We start from the raw sequence: 18,545 nt of genomic DNA, 5'->3' as shown, positions 1-18,545 counted from the left end.
ATTTAAGAATAGTTTTTTCTTCAGGATTGTGTTTTCAGGTATTGACTACTTAAATGTCTAATTCACAATTTTACAGATCTTAGATTAATATATCAGTTGTAATTGGAAGTGGAATGTATGAAACCTTTCTGTTCTTATTCATGCAGGAATATCCAGGGGAAGAACTTCTGGTAGTTTTAGATACAGAGTTCAAATATGGACAGAACTTTTATCTTGTTGCAACTGAAGAGGCCAAGGAAAGCTTTTTAAATGTAAGAAAATCCAAACACACCTTCACATTATTCCACATACTTAAAATAACTCACAGTGCTACACACACACACACACACACACACACACACACACACTTTGAGATCTGTATTGTCTCGTCTTCTCTTTCTCTTTAATTCTCATCTATCAGCTCAGCAGCGACAATGGGGCCGAATGAAGTTTTTCCATCACTTTATATCAGCTTCACAGCCTCATTCATCTTTCAATATTTTTGTTCTGTGTCATTCTTCACTGTGTTTATCCAATATGTCCTCAGTTTTCCCTCTCTTTCTAGTTGCTTGCACTCTGGTACATATCACCATATTTGTATCCTTTTTGGGTTCATTTTTGACACATGTTCAAACCATTGCAGTTTTCTTTCTTGGCTCTTCTGTAACAGCATTATTTCTTGCCATGTTCTTATCACATAATTTTTTATTTTCTGCAGTCTTGACTCTCTCAGTATTCCTTTCTGCTAGTTCATTTCTACAGTCAATATCTCATGTTCATCAGCTTTCCTCATACTCCAGCATTCCAACCCATATTTCAATATCAGCACAATTGTCTCATATACACTGATTTTAATTTTTATTGAAATGTCTTTAGCCTTCCAGATCTTACAGAGTTTTAGGAATGCAATAGTGGCTCGTCTGATTCTTCTTTTTATGTCATTGACACAGATCTTCTTCAATGACATGAAAAGAAGATCTATATTGAACACACTTACAAATAAAGCACTCTAATTGCAAGAATTTTACCCTTGAAGTTAGTCTGAACATGCAAAATATACCTATAATTTATACTGAAAAAGTGTTTGGGTGAAATCCCAACTCCATTGTCAATGGGATGTTTGCCATTGACTTGATTGATGTCACGATTACCATTTCTCATAAAACTGCTAATTACATGTGCAAAATCTCTAGTTTTCCAGATTCAGTAAGAGATTATAATTAATGGGCTCTTCAAAGGAAGACTGACTATTCAACAAATTGTACTTGCAAAAATAACTCCAGATTTATATATTTGTAAACATTAAAGGAAAATATTAACCTTGTAACTGAAAGTCACATTTGGTTTTGATTTTTTTTTCTACTGTTGTTACAAGGAGCACATAAAATTACTATAGTTGAAAGATTAAAGAAAATGTGCTTCTTATTTTCATTTTGTACATTTGTAAACATTTTTTATATAGTCATTTAGACCCTGCTTTTGCAAATATTTGTACATGTGATTTCAGTAGGCCTATTTATTTGCCTGAGGTTACTAACCTGCTTAAGTGTTTGCAGGACTGAAACCTTAATTAGTTAGGTCTCACTTCTGCAAGTGTGGACCCCTGTGACCTTCCAAGTGCAGTACGCTGCAGGATCAGGGCCTTAGTCATTTTCTCCTTTTGTTCAGGTGCATCTGTCACACACCAGCAGGGGAGCGGGGAAAAAGCATTTTAATAGAAAATAAAATAGTGATTGTACATAAGAACAGCCATACTGGGTCAGACCAAAGGTCCATCTACCGCAGTATCCTGTCTTCCAATCTATCCTCCATGAATTTATCTAGTTCTTTTTTGAATCCTGTTATAGTCTTGGCCTTCACAACATCCTCTGGCTAAGAGTTCCACATGTTGACAGTGTTGTGTGAAGAAATACTTCCTTTTGTTTGTTTTAAACCTGCTGCCCATTAATTTCATTTGGTGGCCCCTATTTCTTATATTATGGGAACAGGTAAATAAACTTTTCCTTATTCACTTTCTCCACACCACTCATGATTTTATATACCTCTATCATATCCCCCCTTAGTCTCCTCTTTTCCAAGCTGAAAAGTCCAAGTCTTATTAATCTCTTCTCATATGAAAGCTGTTCCATACCCCTAATCATTTTTCTGTACCTTTTCCAGTTCCAATACATCTTTTTTGAGATGGGCAACCACATCTGCACGCAGTATTCAAGATGTGGGTGTACCATGGATTTATATAGAGGCAATGTGATATTTTCTGTCTTATTATCTATCCCTTTCCTAATGATTCCCTACATTCTGTTATCTAGTTACAGTGGACTTAGGAGAAGGTGGAGTACATGAAACTACTTTAAACTTGTTTTTAAAAACTGACTTGCTTTCAAATTGACAGTGTCCCTTTAGTATTTATTGGAAAATTCATTGCTAAAAGGACAGGGCCTAATCCTCCAAATCCTTACTTCTGTGAGTAGCTGGATTGACAACATTGAGACTATTTGTGTGAATAAGAATTGGCAACACTGAATTTAGTATCTACATTTAAATAATACATTTATGTTTATATATGAAAAACTATAAATGTCTTCTTTGCAATTACTTTGTCTTACAGCCTCCAGAGGCAATGGAAGAAGAAGAAGGAGAGACTAAAGAAGGAACAACAGAGGAATACGTTTATAAGCCTCCTGTCCGCAAACCTTGGGTCTCCCTTGGCAGTGAAAAGGAAATTGAAGAAGAATCAGTTATTGAATCTCTTAAAAAGGTCAGAAATTATAGATGTAATTCAATCAAAATCATAATTCACAAATTCTCTGTTAAAATAAAATTAAAGAAGTTCCTTAAATGAACAGAAGGCAGAAAATTTAGAGTTATGCCTGAAATTCTTGTGGTCATCCCAATTTTGACTGTGATCTTGTCAGACATCACAACAAAGGAGAGTTGGAACTAACTAGACCTCTAAGAAAAACTGAAAATTCTGTAGGAAAAGATTCTGATGTTTTCCTTTTCCATTTAAGTCCATACATGATCCCAGTGCCCTAGACTGTAATGAAGGCACTCTGCTGCTGGAGATGTAAAACAGAAGTCATGGCCACTTTTGGCCATTAAACATCGCCATTTGTAAGGTTTGGAGTGGTAGTTTTGACATCTTTGCCAAATAATTACAATTTAGATAATTGTAATTATTTTCTACTTACTTAAGGTCCCAATCCTGCTCCAAACAAGTCAATGGAAAGACTCCCATTAACCTCTGGGAAATCCAAATTCTCCATGTAGTTTAAATGGGATGCAGTGTTCTCTTCCATTTGTTCTGGAATCTGCATTTGGGTTACGTGGCATATAGTCCTTGTAGTGGCTCTCAGAGCAGGGTAAATTTCACACAGAGAGAAGAGAGGTAGTTACTTGGGCAAATGGACAATTTTGATATCTCAGAGTAACAGGATTATCCCTTTCAGTGCTAGGAATAATTTAAAAAAATATTCAGAAGTCCTGTACAATTTAGAAAGATAAAAATATATGAAGACACGCACTTATTGGTGATTTGGGCTCATGAGAGGGGTACAGAATTTCAAAATCTATAAATGTTTGTGAACTCTGTTTACAAGTGACCACCAGAAGTGACCTTGCAGATCTCTGAATCTCACTGTTTTAAAGGACTTGCCTTTCAAGAATAGTTTTCCTGTGATTACTTCAGAAAATCTCTTATTTTGGATGTATTGCAGATTAAATATATGATTTCTCGAGTGCGCAGAGAGTTTGGTTCAAAGGTCAAATTTACTGATAGAAATGCTTCAAGTGTAAAAGATGGCTACATTGAATGTACATCATATCAGGATAAAAATTTCAGCATTAAGAAACTTGAAAAAGATGTTGGTACACAAGTCGTTCCAAAAGTAAGGGAAATGAGTACTCAAACAAAGTGGTAAGTTTGAAATTGATTTAACAGTTTTTAGTAATTATACAGGGAAACAATCTCTTCATTATTCTTTATTAATTTATGTCCTGATTCTGAGCTCACTAACAGTAATACCAGGAATAACTCACTGGAGTCAATGAAGTTACATAGTTGTAAATCCAGCGAGAGAGCAGAATCAAGTCCTCTGAGAGTAACTTTTCAAATACTGTGCATCTAAGTTCTCCCGCACTTCCAAAGTCGGATCAACCCAAATCACCTTAACATAAGCAAAAAATTAACATAGTTAGCTTTCCATTTTTTATATTTCATAAGGTTTCTTTAAAAAAAAATTACTTCAAACTTACCTGTGTTAAAATTTGTTCCAAATTGCTTAGGACCTATCCAAGAAATGCAGCCACACAGTATTTTCCGAGAGAGTTCTCAGATGAAGAAAAAGAGCTGTGTTTGGCATCTGAGGATCTGAAAGAATTTATTATCTCAGTGCTTTTAAGGTAAAAACGTTGCAACAATATGCATTAAAGTTTACCTTCAGTAAAGCGGTACACACAACTATACAAGAGGTGTCACGATATACTTAGGTTTATAACTGTTAGTTTTAAAATCAAGACAAAAACTGAATTCTCTGATGCATGTGTCTCCAATCTATACTGTTCTGATGTTGTGCTTTGTGGAAGGTGGTTTCAAATCTCTAAAACAAGTTAGTCAGCTGTTAAGCCACAATTAAAAACTTTCTTACTGACAGAAACTTTGAACCATCTGAAATTTAAAGTATAGGTCTCACTCATTCAATGTGTTTTTCCAAACTCCACGCGGCACAGGTTGCCCACCACTGCTCTACACTGTCACTTTTGCTAATTATTGAAGTACTTCCACCATAGTAATACTATTGCATACTCGTCCAATAAAGTGACTTTAACACCTTCCTCTGAAGCATCAGATATTGGCCACTGTCAAAGACAGAATACTGCTCTAGATGGACCAGTGGTCTGGTCCAAGTAGTGCAGTTCCTATGTTTCTATATTCTGCATCTTCCTAGCCTATTTTTCTTCTTACTCGATACTGTTATAAGTTTGTGATATCACATTCATTTACATGGGAACAAGTAATACAGTTCATGACAAATTCATTTTCATGGGCAAACAAAAAATTATGGCCCAGATCCTCAGCAGGTGTAAATGGACATAGCTCTATTAAAGTCAGGGAGCTACATCTATTTATATCAACTGAGGATGTGGACCTATGACTCCTCTACTAGATTAAGTAGAAGGAGGAACTATAAACTGTGAAGGCCCAGTTCTACAGCTCTTAGTCACTTGAGGAGTCCACTGAAATCATTGGAGTTCGAGGACTGGGCAGTAAACTTCAAGAGCCTAATCTAAGCCCACTGAAATCAAATCTGAGTACACACAAGTGAAGTGATAGCACAATACGTCTGGTTTTTTTAAGTGTATTTGAATGTGAAGGCTCTCTTGAGAGGAGTGACCAGCACAGGGTAACCATTGTCCATACCACTTTGGGGGATGTGGTCATAATTTTTAAATGAAAGATGTGTCTCTATTGAATTAGTGGGTAATTATCCCACTGAATAATCACATCTGACATTTTTGAAAATGTTAACTATTATTTTCATAACACAGAGTGGAAATAGCATTGCAGCAAAATGAAATAATGAATGCCTTTTTTGATGACTGGAAAGCATTAGCAGAAGATGAAAGTGCCTTTGGTGGCAAGTCAGATGCTTACCTTAAGGAATACCAATCGTTTACAGACCTGCACTATCTGAAGCACAGAACAGTTAGCTGTGTTTGCTGGCACCCAACCATTTATGGTAATGCTTATAGAATATTTAGTTCATGCCTGAAATAGTAGGAGAGCTTTAAAGTTTAAATTGATATAGGTTTTATTGGCTTTTAAATGTGGAAACCACTGATTTGGGATAAAGTGGGATATGGACAGATATTGTGTAGAACTCAAAGAGGTAATGTTGTAGGCCAAATGATTTCTTGTGCAAGTGTATAGTAGAGAATACATAGGAAGGAAATTTTCCCCTTGTGAGACCCATTTAAAGGGACTCTAATTGTGCTGGGCCTAAATTTCTCTCTCATATTATCCCAGAAGCACACACTCTCCATGGGGCCCTGCTTCTCTTTCAACTTCTCCCCACCACTTGGCTATGTGGCTCCACCTGAGTGCAGAGAGCACTAGTATACATTCTGAATGCTTCCCAGTGCTTCCTTTGGGATATTGCAGCTCCACACATTCCATTGAATAGCCAACACTGGAGGACGCATAGGAAATCTGCCTTCTTTCTAAGTATAACAACAAAGGAATTGGTTTCTTAATGGGTGCCCAAGAGCATAATAATGTCTGTCACGCTATTCCAGTTTTGAGATTACAATTTAACGACTCTTAGCAAAAATATTGTGTTATATTCTGGACTTCCATCTTGGGCATTTATAAGCTGCCTAATCATTCATGAACTAAAATTATTGCTTTAAAGGTGACCTACAGTGGGGAAAAAAATTGGCTATGTATATGAAAAGGAGACATAGCCAATTGTCTCTCTTTACAGGTCACCTATAACGCAATAATTAATAGAGCCATTAACACTTGAAGTGGGCATGGCATTTTTTTTTTTTTTAAGAAGTGCTAATATTTTCCCTTTATTGATGATGAAGTTGTTTGTTTTCCCCTCCATCAGGGATTATAGCAGTGTCAGTAACAGAGCGGCTTTCTTATGAAGAACGCATTGCCCAATCGGGTAAACTGTTGTTGCGGAAGTCACCAATTCTTTTTTGGAGTTTCTCTGACCCTATTCACCCTCAGGTATTTAAACAGGATTTTAAAATATTCAAAGCATTCAGACAACAAAGGAACAATCTTTCCAACATGGCTGTATTTCTCAGTTGATTATTTTTTTTTCTAGTTAATGCTGGAGTGCCCTGAAGATATCTACTGCTTTGAGTTCTGTCCATCTGATCCCAATATCATTGCTGGAGGCTGTATGAATGGACAGGTGTTGGTTCCTTTCTTTTTCGTTCTGTTATTTTCTATATGGATTGTTCTAGTCAATCTTTATTTTTGAATTTTAATTTACTACATTAGTGTATCTGCACTAAATAGTGAATATTTAGTGTTCTTGAACAAATGGAAAATGCAGTATGGCAGCAAACTTGATAGTTTGTATAAACTAGTGAAGCACAGTCAAAATACACATGGCCAAACAACACCACTTGTGGGAAAAGTTCCCAAGTTTCAGCTCCCATGGATTCTGTACAAATGAGCCCACTGTGGTAGCGAAACAGGGTTTGTACCTTTATTGTGCAGGTATGGTCAACGAAGTCTCTTAACCCACGGATAATCAAATATCTACAAGAAAATCCCGTTGCCTGCACTTTATGTTCTACTCCCCTGTTCCTTCTCGGTTTCCTAAGGAACCACCTTCCTAGTGGTTCCCTGCCTATGTCTGCATCTAAATCCCTCTTGTGAGAGAGGTTTGACAGCACAAGAGAGTATTCCACACCAAATAATGCTGATAGGATAGGCATGATCTTATCTGAAGAAATTCCTCATACTGTGGACAACTGTTTGGACAGTGACCCTCATGGACTCTAATTTTTTTTTCTTTAATACATTTTGCTGTTTTGTTGGTAATTTATCAGAATGAGTATCTCAGGTTTCTCCTTCATAGAATTGCGTTGGCACGTTACCACTCTTAGGAGTATTGCATACTATTCTTCCTGTCCCAGAACCACTAAGGGGACTGGGTTGACTAAAAATGTCCACTTCTCATATCTAAGTGGCTAAGCTAACTGAAAGCTCTAGACCCATCCAGGTCTCTTGGCTCCAGAAACGGAGCATTTTTCATCCATTGATAGCAGGTCGTAGAAAAAACATAGAAATTACCATGCTTGATCAGATCAGCAGTCTGTCTAGTTCAGTATCCTGTCTGCCAGGGGACAGCACCAGATACCTTAAAGGAAAGGAGAATATGTAAAGAAGTTGTGGTCTTGTGAGGGATCTAGTATAGCAGATCAGTCCAGCTTCCTTGATGTAGATGGTACCAAAGCAGACTGTGATCATAACTTCTTCATGGTTTCGGTAGATGCTTGTCTTTAGGAGGGCTATGCTGCCTTTATCCTTCATCTCCAATATGGCAGAACTGTGGGCCTTTCCTTGAACCAATAATACCTGCATGTCTGTTACCAGTTGCACTAGACCATGTCCAGATCCATGTCCCTGCTTGTACGTCATTGTGGCTTTAAAATATGAATGCTTCCCATCTTTAGAGTTCTCCTACTTTTTTGGTTCTAGAGAGGAAATCAATAAAATATGAACATGATAGAAATATATAAAATGATAAATGGTACAAAAGATACAGTTGGGCACCCCATTTATCCTCTACCATAATACAAAAACAAGGAGACGTAGAATCATAGAGGATTAAGGTTGGAAGAGACCTCAGGAGGTCATCTAGTCCAACCCCCTGCTCAAAGCAGGTCCAATCCCAACTAAATCATCCCAGCCAGGGCTGTGTCAAGCTAGCCTTAAAAACCGCTAAGGATGGAGATTTCACCACCTCCCTAGGTAACCCATTCCAGTGCTTCACCATCCTCCTAGTGAAATAGTGTGAAACTCGGTACCTCAGGGGAATACCGTACACCCCCATGTTCATCTTTATAAAATGATTGTGTGGCATCCAATGCAAAGTTTGTCGTAGTGGGTGTCTTTGGAAAGCACTGAGCATTGCTGTTACAGCAATGTTATAGTAATGTTACAGGTTATAATTTCATGTATATAGTTATGAGGCTGAAAATGTATCCTCATGGCTTAAAATAAGCCCAGGCAAAAACTCTCCAAGAGCAGAGAGGCAGTTCACACTTCATCAGGGCAGGTATGGGACAAACCCAGCCTCACAGGAACAAAAGAATCTGTTAGACTCTCCCCCTCACTCTTCTCTTCTGCAGACTAAGGGTTTGGCTACACTTGCAGATGTAGAGCGCTGGGAGTTAAACCAGCCTTCGGAGACCACAGCAAGGAAAATGTTGCCGTGTGTTTACACTGTCAGCTGCAAGCGCGCTGGCGTGGACACATTAGCAGCTTTTGCAATGCCAAAGAGCAGTGCACTGTGGTAGCTATCCCAGCGTGCAAGTGGCTGCAACGTGCTTTTCAAATGTGGGGAGGAAGAGGGTGGAGTGTTACAGGGAGTGTGTTGTGTGTATGTGGGGGGAGAAACAGTGTGTTCTGGGGGGCTGAGAGTGTGTCAGCATGTTGTCTTGTAAGTTCAGACAGTAGCAGCCCCTCCCCCCCCCACACACTCACAATGGTAGCGTTCCACACTAATGGTTTGCTTTGTCCCAGAGCAGATAAGCATGCTGGCTGTCAGAAACTGAGCTTTGAAAGGGGATATCCGCATGCCTGCAGCCGATTTCAAAAGAATGAGAAGAGTGGCCACTTGATTTCAGGGGATTATGGGGCGTTTCTGGTGGCCAATCACAGCACAGTAATGCAACACCTTGTCCACACTGACCTTGTTTCAGCCAGGGCGCAGCAAGCTTTATGCTTCTTGTAGAGGTGGATTACCAGGAACGCTCCAGGTGCAGAGTCCAGGAGCTATACATGCCTTGCCAGTGTGGACACCTCAGGAGCTAGGGTGCCCAGGGCTGCTTTAATGTGCTTTAACTTGCAAGTGTAACCAAGCCCTTAATAACCCCAGTTCCCTCAGCCTCTCCTCATAAGCCATGTGCCCCAGCCCTCTAATCATTTTTGTTGCCCTCTGCTGGACTCTCCAACTGGTCCACATCCTTTCTGTAGTGAGGGGGCCCAAAACTGGACACAATATTCCAGATGTGGCCTCACCAGTGCCGAATAGAGGGGAATAATTACTTCCCTCAATCTGCTGGCAATGCTCCTACTAATGGAGTTCAATATGTCTTTTGCCTTCTTGGCAAGAAGGGCACACTGTTGACTCATATCCAGCTTCTCGTCCACTGTAATCTGCAAGTCCTTTTCTGCAGAACTGCCGCTTAGCCAGTCGGTCCCCAGCCTGTAGCAGTGCATGGAATTCTTCTGTCCTAAGTGTAGGACAATAAAATTGAGAGGAAATTCATTTAAACTGTTAAAAAAAGAAATTGCTTCTTTACACAACACATAATTAAAGTGTGGAACCACAAGATATTACTGACCCCAGGAGATTAAAACAATTCAGAAAAGGATTAGACATTTTTATGGACGGGAAGTTTTATTCCCAACTTTCATCAGCTAATGTTGGTTTATGAAACATGAAAGTTTACATCCCGTATAAATGTTTTATCCTGTCAGTAAACATTCTCATCATCCATAGAAATGTCTAATCCTTTATTGAGTCCTGAGGATGTGATGTCATAGAAGCAGTTTTTCAGTCCACAGTCTCAGCAATCACTTTAAAGGTGACATTTAGAAATGCTTGATCAGTGTGACAAGCTGCACAGACCAATCAATTGTTAAGTGACTCAGATGGTTCTAGGATTTGCAGTCTGTTGCACAAGACTGCTACAGTGAGGGTCTACAGAGGCAATACCTTAAAAAAAACCCACCACCCTCCAGTTCTGATATAGAAAGTAGCCTTCCTCCTTCTAGTCTCAAACAGTGCTCATATTACAGTTTAGAAGTATGTTTTAATCTGTCATTTAAACAGAAAAAATACTTTGTAAGGACATTCATTTCTCCTCATAGGTTGTACTGTGGGACATTTCTGAGTATGAAGTAAAGCTGCAGAATGCTAAAACTGGTGCTGGTGGAAGCAAGAATGCTGCTGTTAATATGGTTAGTACTTGAGTTCTGTATTTAGTGCTGGAGTATGCCCTGCTGTGAATTAAAAAAAAAAAAAAAGAGAGGAAGTTAGGAAATAAAATATGGGAAAGGGAATGCAGGCTTAAAATGAAGGAAATATCTGCCTGGCAATGAAGTACTAACTAGACTGTTTGTATTCCGATACGTCAGGCAACAAAATAAATCTTTATCAAAATCTCATATCTACATTATCAATCCAGATAAATAATATTACTGTAATCCACACATACCAGAGATGTAATAGCGCATTGTTATTTATTGAGCACCAACAGTGTATTCAGCCCTACCCCCAGGAAGCTACCGAATAGATCAAATCAATATTGGATGAGGTATAAACTGAAAGCAGAACAGAAATTTTCCCCAGTGCTAAAGGTGCTAAGGTGTGTATGGAAGTGTGTTTTAAAAGGACAGATTTAAAGGGTAGAGGGAAGGTGGTTTGGCTCATGGAATGAGGAAGATAGTTCCAGGCAGAGTGTGTGGTATGGAAGAAGGCACGAAGATGAGAATGGAAAGAGGATACAAAAGTGGGTAATTAGAAGGAAGGCCTGAGAGCACAGTGGAAGAAATAATGCTATATTGGAGGTGGGTGGAGCAATTGTGGACATAAGTTTTAGAGTATGGTATGCCAGGGCCTGATTCAAAGCTGACTGAGACTTAACATTGAGTTTGATGGGCTTTAGATCAGACCCCTAGAAAGGTTTCTAAGTTGAACTAAAATACTGTAAAGGAATATTAACAATATGAGAAGTTTCCTCTTTTTTTTCTTGATAACTAATGTTGCATTTTGCATACCTTTTAAAACATACCTTTTAAAATGTATCTTTTAAAAACTTCTCTAGCCAACATTTATACAAGCACAACAAAGTGATAAGGAACCACATTTTGTGAGATATTGTGCAGTCTCTTCCATAGAATATGGCCATAAAACAGTAATAACAGATATACACTGGCTACCAGACTATTTTGAGGTGAGTTTTAATTGATATTTTATTACTTTTTCTTTATATTTTTAACAAACCACTAATAAAAGCAGTGTGTGAACTGCAGATCAGGTGTTACAAGATGAAATTACTTATAATAATCTCAGTAGTACTTGGGCTCAGTACTGTATTTCTGACTGCATCCTAGAATGCCAAACAATGCCAGCCCTTCCTCCCCTCCCCACCCCTCCCTCCCTTCTAATGCCCACAAGGAGAGGCTGCTCTTCCCGAGAATCCTGCAAGCAGTGGACAAAGCAGGCAGCTGCAAAATGACATTATAAGGGAGCATTGCGCAACTTTAAACAAGCTTGTTCCCTTTCAGATCAGCAATGTAACAATGAAACAACATTAACCAGGACAAAGTTAAATTAGGAGTTACTGTATATTAATTCTACTGTGGGAATTTCTAGCCTGACACCAAGAAGTTAAAGCAGTAACTTCTTAGGTCACCTAAACAACTCAGTTGCCAGAAATGACTTTATTAACAGATCTCCTTTTTCTAGATAGAAGTTGCACCCACAAAAATTGCACCTACATTTACTTTCTATCCTATTCATAGTGCTCCATCCACAGTATCTTAAGGGCCCATCCAGCTCCCTCTAAATTTAGTGTGGGAGGGAAAGAGGGATTCCATGAGTCGGCCCTACGTGATCATTTGCTTTCTAAGTAGTAGGATTAGTGAGGTGTGCAAAAAAGAGGCCAGGCTGAAAAATCTGACCCACAACCCAAAGTGGATGTTATCTTGAGAATTTCTTGTAACTAAGTTTTTAAGACTCAGTTGCTACTGCATAGACACTCGAGTGAAGACTGTGGAGAAGACAATGCATATACATCATTGGAAGGAAGATTGATACATTGCACATTAATCACTAATTATATTGTGATAGTACCCACAACCCCCTCTCGGCACCGTACATACATGTATAAAGACAAGGCCTCTCCAGAAGAGTACACACAAATTTGCCAGTGGTTCAACTCAGGGTCTGTCTACAGCATCAGTGCTACAGTGGCACAGGGTCAGCAAATCCAATATTACAAAACTGCATGATAGAAGGTAAACAAACTACATTCGGATTCTAATCCAGCCTTCCTTACTCATGCAAATAACCCTTTGACTTCAGTGGCCATGTTTGTTTGAGAAAATTTAGTAGGATTTGGCTTACAAAGTGTTAAGAATGGATGCAACTTTCATAGAATCATAGAATCATAGAATATCAGGGTTGGAAGGGACCCCAGAAGGTCATCTAGTCCAACCCCCTGCTCAAAGCAGGACCAAGTCCCAGTTAAATCATCCCAGCCAGGGCTTTGTCAAGCCTGACCTTAAAAACCTCTAAGGAAGGAGATTCTACCACCTCCCTAGGTAACGCATTCCAGTGTTTCACCACCCTCTTAGTGAAAAAGTTTTTCCTAATATCCAATCTAAACCTCCCCCATTGCAACTTGAGACCATTACTCCTCGTTCTGTCATCTGCTACCATTGAGAACAGTCTAGAGCCATCCTCTTTGAAACCCCCTTTCAGGTAGTTGAAAGCAGCTATCAAATCCCCCCTCATTCTTCTCTTCTGCAGACTAAACAATCCCAGCTCCCTCAGCCTCTCCTCATAAGTCATGTGCTCTAGACCCCTAATCATTTTCGTTGCCCTTCGTTGTACTCTTTCCAATTTATCCACATCCTTCCTGTAGTGTGGGGCCCAAAACTGGACACAGTACTCCAGATGAGGCCTCACCAGTGTCGAATAGAGGGGAACGATCACGTCCCTCGATCTGCTCGCTATGCCCCTACTTATACATCCCAAAATGCCATTGGCCTTCTTGGCAACAAGGGCACACTGCTGACTCATATCCAGCTTCTCGTCCACTGTCACCCCTAGGTCCTTTTCCGCAGAACTGCTGCCGAGCCATTCGGTCCCTAGTCTGTAGCGGTGCATTGGATTCTTCCATCCTAAGTGCAGGACCCTGCACTTATCCTTATTGAACCTCATTAGATTTCTTTTGGCCCAATCCTCCAATTTGTCTAGGTCCTTCTGTATCCTATCCCTCCCCTCCAGCGTATCTACCACTCCTCCCAGTTTAGTATCATCCGCAAATTTGCTGAGAGTGCAATCCACACCATCCTCCAGATCATTTATGAAGATATTGAACAAAACGGGCCCCAGGACCGACCCCTGGGGCACTCCACTTGACACCGGCTGCCAACTAGACATGGAGCCATTGATCACTACCCGTTGAGCCCGACAATCTAGCCAGCTTTCTACCCACCTTATAGTGCATTCATCCAGCCCATACTTCCTTAACTTGCTGACAAGAATGCTGTGGGAGACCGTGTCAAAAGCTTTGCTAAAGTCAAGAAACAATACATCCACTGCTTTCCCTTCATCCACAGAACCAGTAATCTCATCATAAAAGGCGATTAGATTAGTCAGGCATGACCTTCCCTTGGTGAATCCATGCTGACTGTTCCTGATCACTTTCCTCTCCTCTAAGTGCTTCAGGATTGATTCTTTGAGGACCTGCTCCATGATTTTTCCAGGGACTGAGGTGAGGCTGACCGGCCTGTAGTTCCCAGGATCCTCCTTCTTCCCTTTTTTAAAGATGGGCACTACATTAGCCTTTTTCCAGTCATCCGGGACTTCCCCCGTTCGCCACGAGTTTTCAAAGATAATGGCCAAGGGCTCTGCAATCACAGCCGCCAATTCCTTCAGCACTCTCGGATGCAATTCGTCCGGCCCCATGGACTTGTGCACGTCCAGCTTTTCTAAATAGTCCCTAACCACCTCTATCTCTACAGAGGGCTGGCCATCTCTTCCCCATTTTGTGTTGCCCAGCACAGCAGTCTGGGAGCTGACCTTGTTAGTGAAAACAGAAGCAAAAAAAGCATTGAGTACATTAGCTTTTTCCACATCCTCTGTCACTAGCTTGCCTCCCTCATTCAGTAAGGGGCCCACACTTTCCTTGGCTTTCTTCTTGTTGCCAACATACCTGAAGAAACCCTTCTTGTTACTCTTGACATCTCTTGCTAGCTGCAGCTCCAGGTGCGATTTGGCCCTCCTGATATCTTTCCTACATGCCCGAGCAATATTTTTATACTCTTCCCTGGTCATATGTCCAACCTTCCACTTCTTGTAAGCTTCTTTTTTATGTTTAAGATCCGCTAGGATTTCACCATTAAGCCAAGCTGGTCGCCTGCCATATTTACTATTCTTTCGACTCATCGGGATGGTTTGTCCCTGTAACCTCAACAGGGATTCCTTGAAATACAGCCAGCACTCCTGGACTCCCTTCCCTTTCATGTTAGTCCCCCAGGGGATCCTGGCCTGATTTCTTGAGTAGCTGATAAATGCAGTTTTGCCCATTATCTGGAAGTAGTCAATTCTTTCTCTGGACAAAGATTCCATTGTGTACATACATTTTCATCTTTTAGAGATTGGGAATTAGGTTTGAAAATAAGATCAGAAAACTTTAGTGGAATCAATAACTTGCATTATTTCATCAGCACTTTGTTTGCTATTCTTTTATTTTCTGAACAAGTTTAAATGTAAATCTAATTTTCTGTTTTGATCTAAAAAGAGAGGAAATAAGTAAAAAAAGATCAATTCAGAGAAAAGTGTTATTGGAAAAAAACATACGGAGCCTAATAAAAACTAAATTATTTATAATTATTATGAGCAAGTATCATTTGAGATATTCACTTTTTGAATTGCAATTTCACTATGTAGTTGTTTACCATTAATTCTTCACTGATTTGCTATTTGTTTAAGCAGGATGAAATTTACAAGAGGATGGATATTAGGTACTCATATATTTGACAATTGAGGGCCTGATTTTCAGTTGTGCTAGTAACTTAAGATCTCATTGACCTCATTTCAAGTTCTACATGCTTGGCATTTCTGAATATCAAGGCACTAACTGATTTGCTTGAAGTATGTTTGTTTTGGTAAAACGTGTTTGTTTCATTTTCATATCAATGGGCTAGTAAGCCCTGACTTGCTCACGAAAGCTTATGCTTAAATAAATGTGTTAGTCTCTAAGGTGCCACAAGTACTCCTTTTCTTTTTGCGAATACAGACCAACACGGCTGCTACTCTGAAAGCTGTATCAGGGGAGTTGTACAACCCACAGCGAGAGGCTCTCTTTCTTAAAGTCTGTTTTTAGAGGCGGTGAAGAAGTAGCTTTGTTGATAATTTATTGCCATTTCTCATCTCTACCTCCCTGTATTATTAATTAATTATTATTTTAGGTTAACAGAATGGGCATTGCTTTTGAAAACAGAACTGGAGTTTGTGTGCAGCTTGTAACCTGCTCTCCTGATTGGTAATGCATTCTACAAATGTTTTCATAGGCACAAACAGTCACAAAATATCTCCTGAATTCCTTTGAAAATCCTTCTAAATATACCTTACTCCTTCTCTCTGCTAAATGTTTCAGCATATATTCAATGGTGTAACTGACAAAGTTCTAAATTCCTACAAAGCTATCTGGAATAGATTAAATTCATCCTATTGCAGAGGGCCAGCACACAGACCACCACATCGCTTAAGCCCCACATAAGGGCAGTGTGTGGGGTCCACTAGCTGGACAGCATGAAAGCACCTCTGTAAGGCTCACTCTGTGCCACAGAAAAAGTGTCTGTGCTGGCCCCAAGTAGATTGTCCTGGAAGGCCACAGAACTGCATTTATGCACAGAAGGCTGCTAAATAACCTAAGGCCATGTCTACACAAGAAACTTTTTCTTGAATAGTAACGTCAATTAGTGTGGGTTTTTCATAAAATTTCTGAACTGGCAAAAGCCCTAGTGTAGATGGAGTTAGACCTGCACATAGTCCTTTTGCCAGTACAACTCATTTCATTCAGGAAGCATCCACTACTGGCCACTGTCAGAGACAGGGTGCTGGACTAGATGGACCTTGAGTCAGACCATTATGACATTTCTTATATTCTTCAACTGGCTGGCAGGGCTGTGGATGCAATTCCAACCCAGAGGCTGCACAGCAGACACCATCCCAGACCAAGTAAATAGGCTCTATGCAAGGGAGTGCATTTCATCCACTGAGTATGTAGTTTTTTTAAACTATGATGCTTATTTAGCTACAGTATATGATTAAGAACAGAGTGAGGACAAAATGCAGAGTAACTATATGCCATAGTGTAGAAAAGTAGCTATAAACTAGTTCTCCATTTCTCTCTTCCCCAAACTCTTGCATCTATTGCTATACTAATTTTGAAGATAAAAAACAATTATACAAAAACTTACTGAAAAGTTTAAATGATTTTTAAGCATACAAATAGTAATAATCTACAATCTCTGGTTTTGTGGAGCTCCATATTATTTTGGGATCTTCGAGCCCCCAAAGCTACTATCCAGAGTTCATTCGAGAAAGTAAAAGAAGAGAAGGCTATCGAGGCTCCCCCTGATGTACCGACTACTTTTAAACATCTCAATCTCTCCTGGAGACCTCTCATTAAGGTACTGTATATAATGTGTAGGCCTGCAGAGTTGTCATGGCATTTTTAAATTAAAAAAATCACAGTGCAATCGTGCTAAATTTAGTAAAAAAGTCATGGTTTTAGGGGAAAAGATATGAAAATTCAGTTCTACCTCTTTAGAGACAATATACCTAAATCCCTTTACTGCTGCCTCTTTGCCCTGCCAACAGGGCACCAACCACCAGTAGAAGCACCCTCTGCCCCAGTACTCCAACTCTAATCCCACTGGTCAAACCTGAGTGGCACTGTCACCCCTGTGCACTCAGTCACAATGCCTGGAGCGGGGAGCCAGGTCCAGACCTGCAGGATAGGAGCCACTGCTGAGGGGTATGCGGGTTTGCTCTCCACCCCCTCACCCCAAATCTTACCATGTAAATGTTCACAGTATTGTGATTTTCCTTTTAAATATTGTTGTGATTCGTGTAGGGGAAGACCATATTTGAATCCCTATAACATGAACAGAATAGGACAAATACTTTCCAAACTTAGCTTACAAGAACTTTAAAATGATCTAAGAATTTCTGAATAAACTCGGGCTACAGTGGAAGTAGTAATGTATACCAGCACTTTTACCACCAGGCTGTCTATCCTGGTCAGAGCAGGTCTAGAGACTGTTTGTTAAAACACGAGTGGCCACTGGGACTACCGCCAGTGGAGCTGACATTGAAGTGGCAACAGTGAGAAATTTTAGAGGGAAAAGCGTAATGTAGGCTAGACCGCTGAGTCACATTTTAACTACTGCTAGCAAAGGCGGTGCTGGAAACCAGGATTTGTAGAATCTGAAGAATGCACTTCAGATTAACAGGTCTTTACCATTACAACAGAAAGCAATTTAGCCATATGCCTCAAGTGTTTGACAAAATGAGTTATCAAATACTCCCTTTGTACTAAACAGGCAAACCTATCCAAGAGCGACACAAATGGAGACTATAGTCCTACCAAAATTAGCCTAGTGGAAGAACATTTCCATTACAAAATGCAAGGTAATATTTTTAGTGGATATTTTTGACATAAGTATTTTGGTAAGATGATTTTTCTCTGCATATAGAATAAAAGATAAGCAACATAAATATACTGTAACTAGTGGATCTGTTTTCCTAAATTTACTGTTATATCATGGCATGGTGAAGGTAATGAACACATACAGTATGAGAAGAACAGAATTCTCTAGCAATGGGTCACAGGTTATCAGATCTCATTAGAAGTTATACTAGCAAGCTGTTTTTCTCAGGAGTACTTATTCCCATTAAAGTGAATTGAGCCTTGGTCAGTACTATGTGTGATTTCCTCCTTTAGAACCATTGTTAGAAATTTATTAATCTGGGGTTTCATTTTATAATAAACCTTTCCTTACTTCATTT

At 39.6% G+C, this 18,545-nt stretch overlaps 1 protein-coding gene across 4 annotated transcripts in view; it reads left to right on the top strand.

Annotated features, from left to right (window-relative positions):
* The window catches only part of DNAI3 (dynein axonemal intermediate chain 3), a 57,081-nt gene that overhangs the window by 19,565 nt on the left and 18,971 nt on the right, over window positions 1-18,545 (top strand). For all 4 annotated transcript variants that reach the window (XR_006283154.1, XM_038414672.2, XM_038414669.2 and 1 more), the window contains exons 5-16: window positions 147-251; window positions 2,588-2,737; window positions 3,696-3,895; window positions 4,264-4,380; window positions 5,527-5,717; window positions 6,591-6,715; window positions 6,816-6,905; window positions 10,604-10,693; window positions 11,560-11,688; window positions 15,938-16,011; window positions 17,017-17,164; window positions 18,080-18,167. Coding sequence is in view for 3 of the 4 variants with exons in the window: in XM_038414672.2 (XP_038270600.1) it covers window positions 147-251; window positions 2,588-2,737; window positions 3,696-3,895; window positions 4,264-4,380; window positions 5,527-5,717; window positions 6,591-6,715; window positions 6,816-6,905; window positions 10,604-10,693; window positions 11,560-11,688; window positions 15,938-16,011; window positions 17,017-17,164; window positions 18,080-18,167 (1,507 nt within the window). In the remaining variant the exon portion in view is untranslated. The remainder of the gene's footprint in view (window positions 1-146; window positions 252-2,587; window positions 2,738-3,695; window positions 3,896-4,263; window positions 4,381-5,526; window positions 5,718-6,590; window positions 6,716-6,815; window positions 6,906-10,603; window positions 10,694-11,559; window positions 11,689-15,937; window positions 16,012-17,016; window positions 17,165-18,079; window positions 18,168-18,545) is intronic.

This window comes from Dermochelys coriacea, chromosome 8 (assembly GCF_009764565.3).
Source record: "Dermochelys coriacea isolate rDerCor1 chromosome 8, rDerCor1.pri.v4, whole genome shotgun sequence".
NCBI classification, from domain to species: Eukaryota; Metazoa; Chordata; order Testudines; family Dermochelyidae; genus Dermochelys; species Dermochelys coriacea.
The sequence above is the reverse complement of the archived record's forward strand: the minus strand, read 5'-3'. Positions and strand labels throughout refer to the sequence as shown.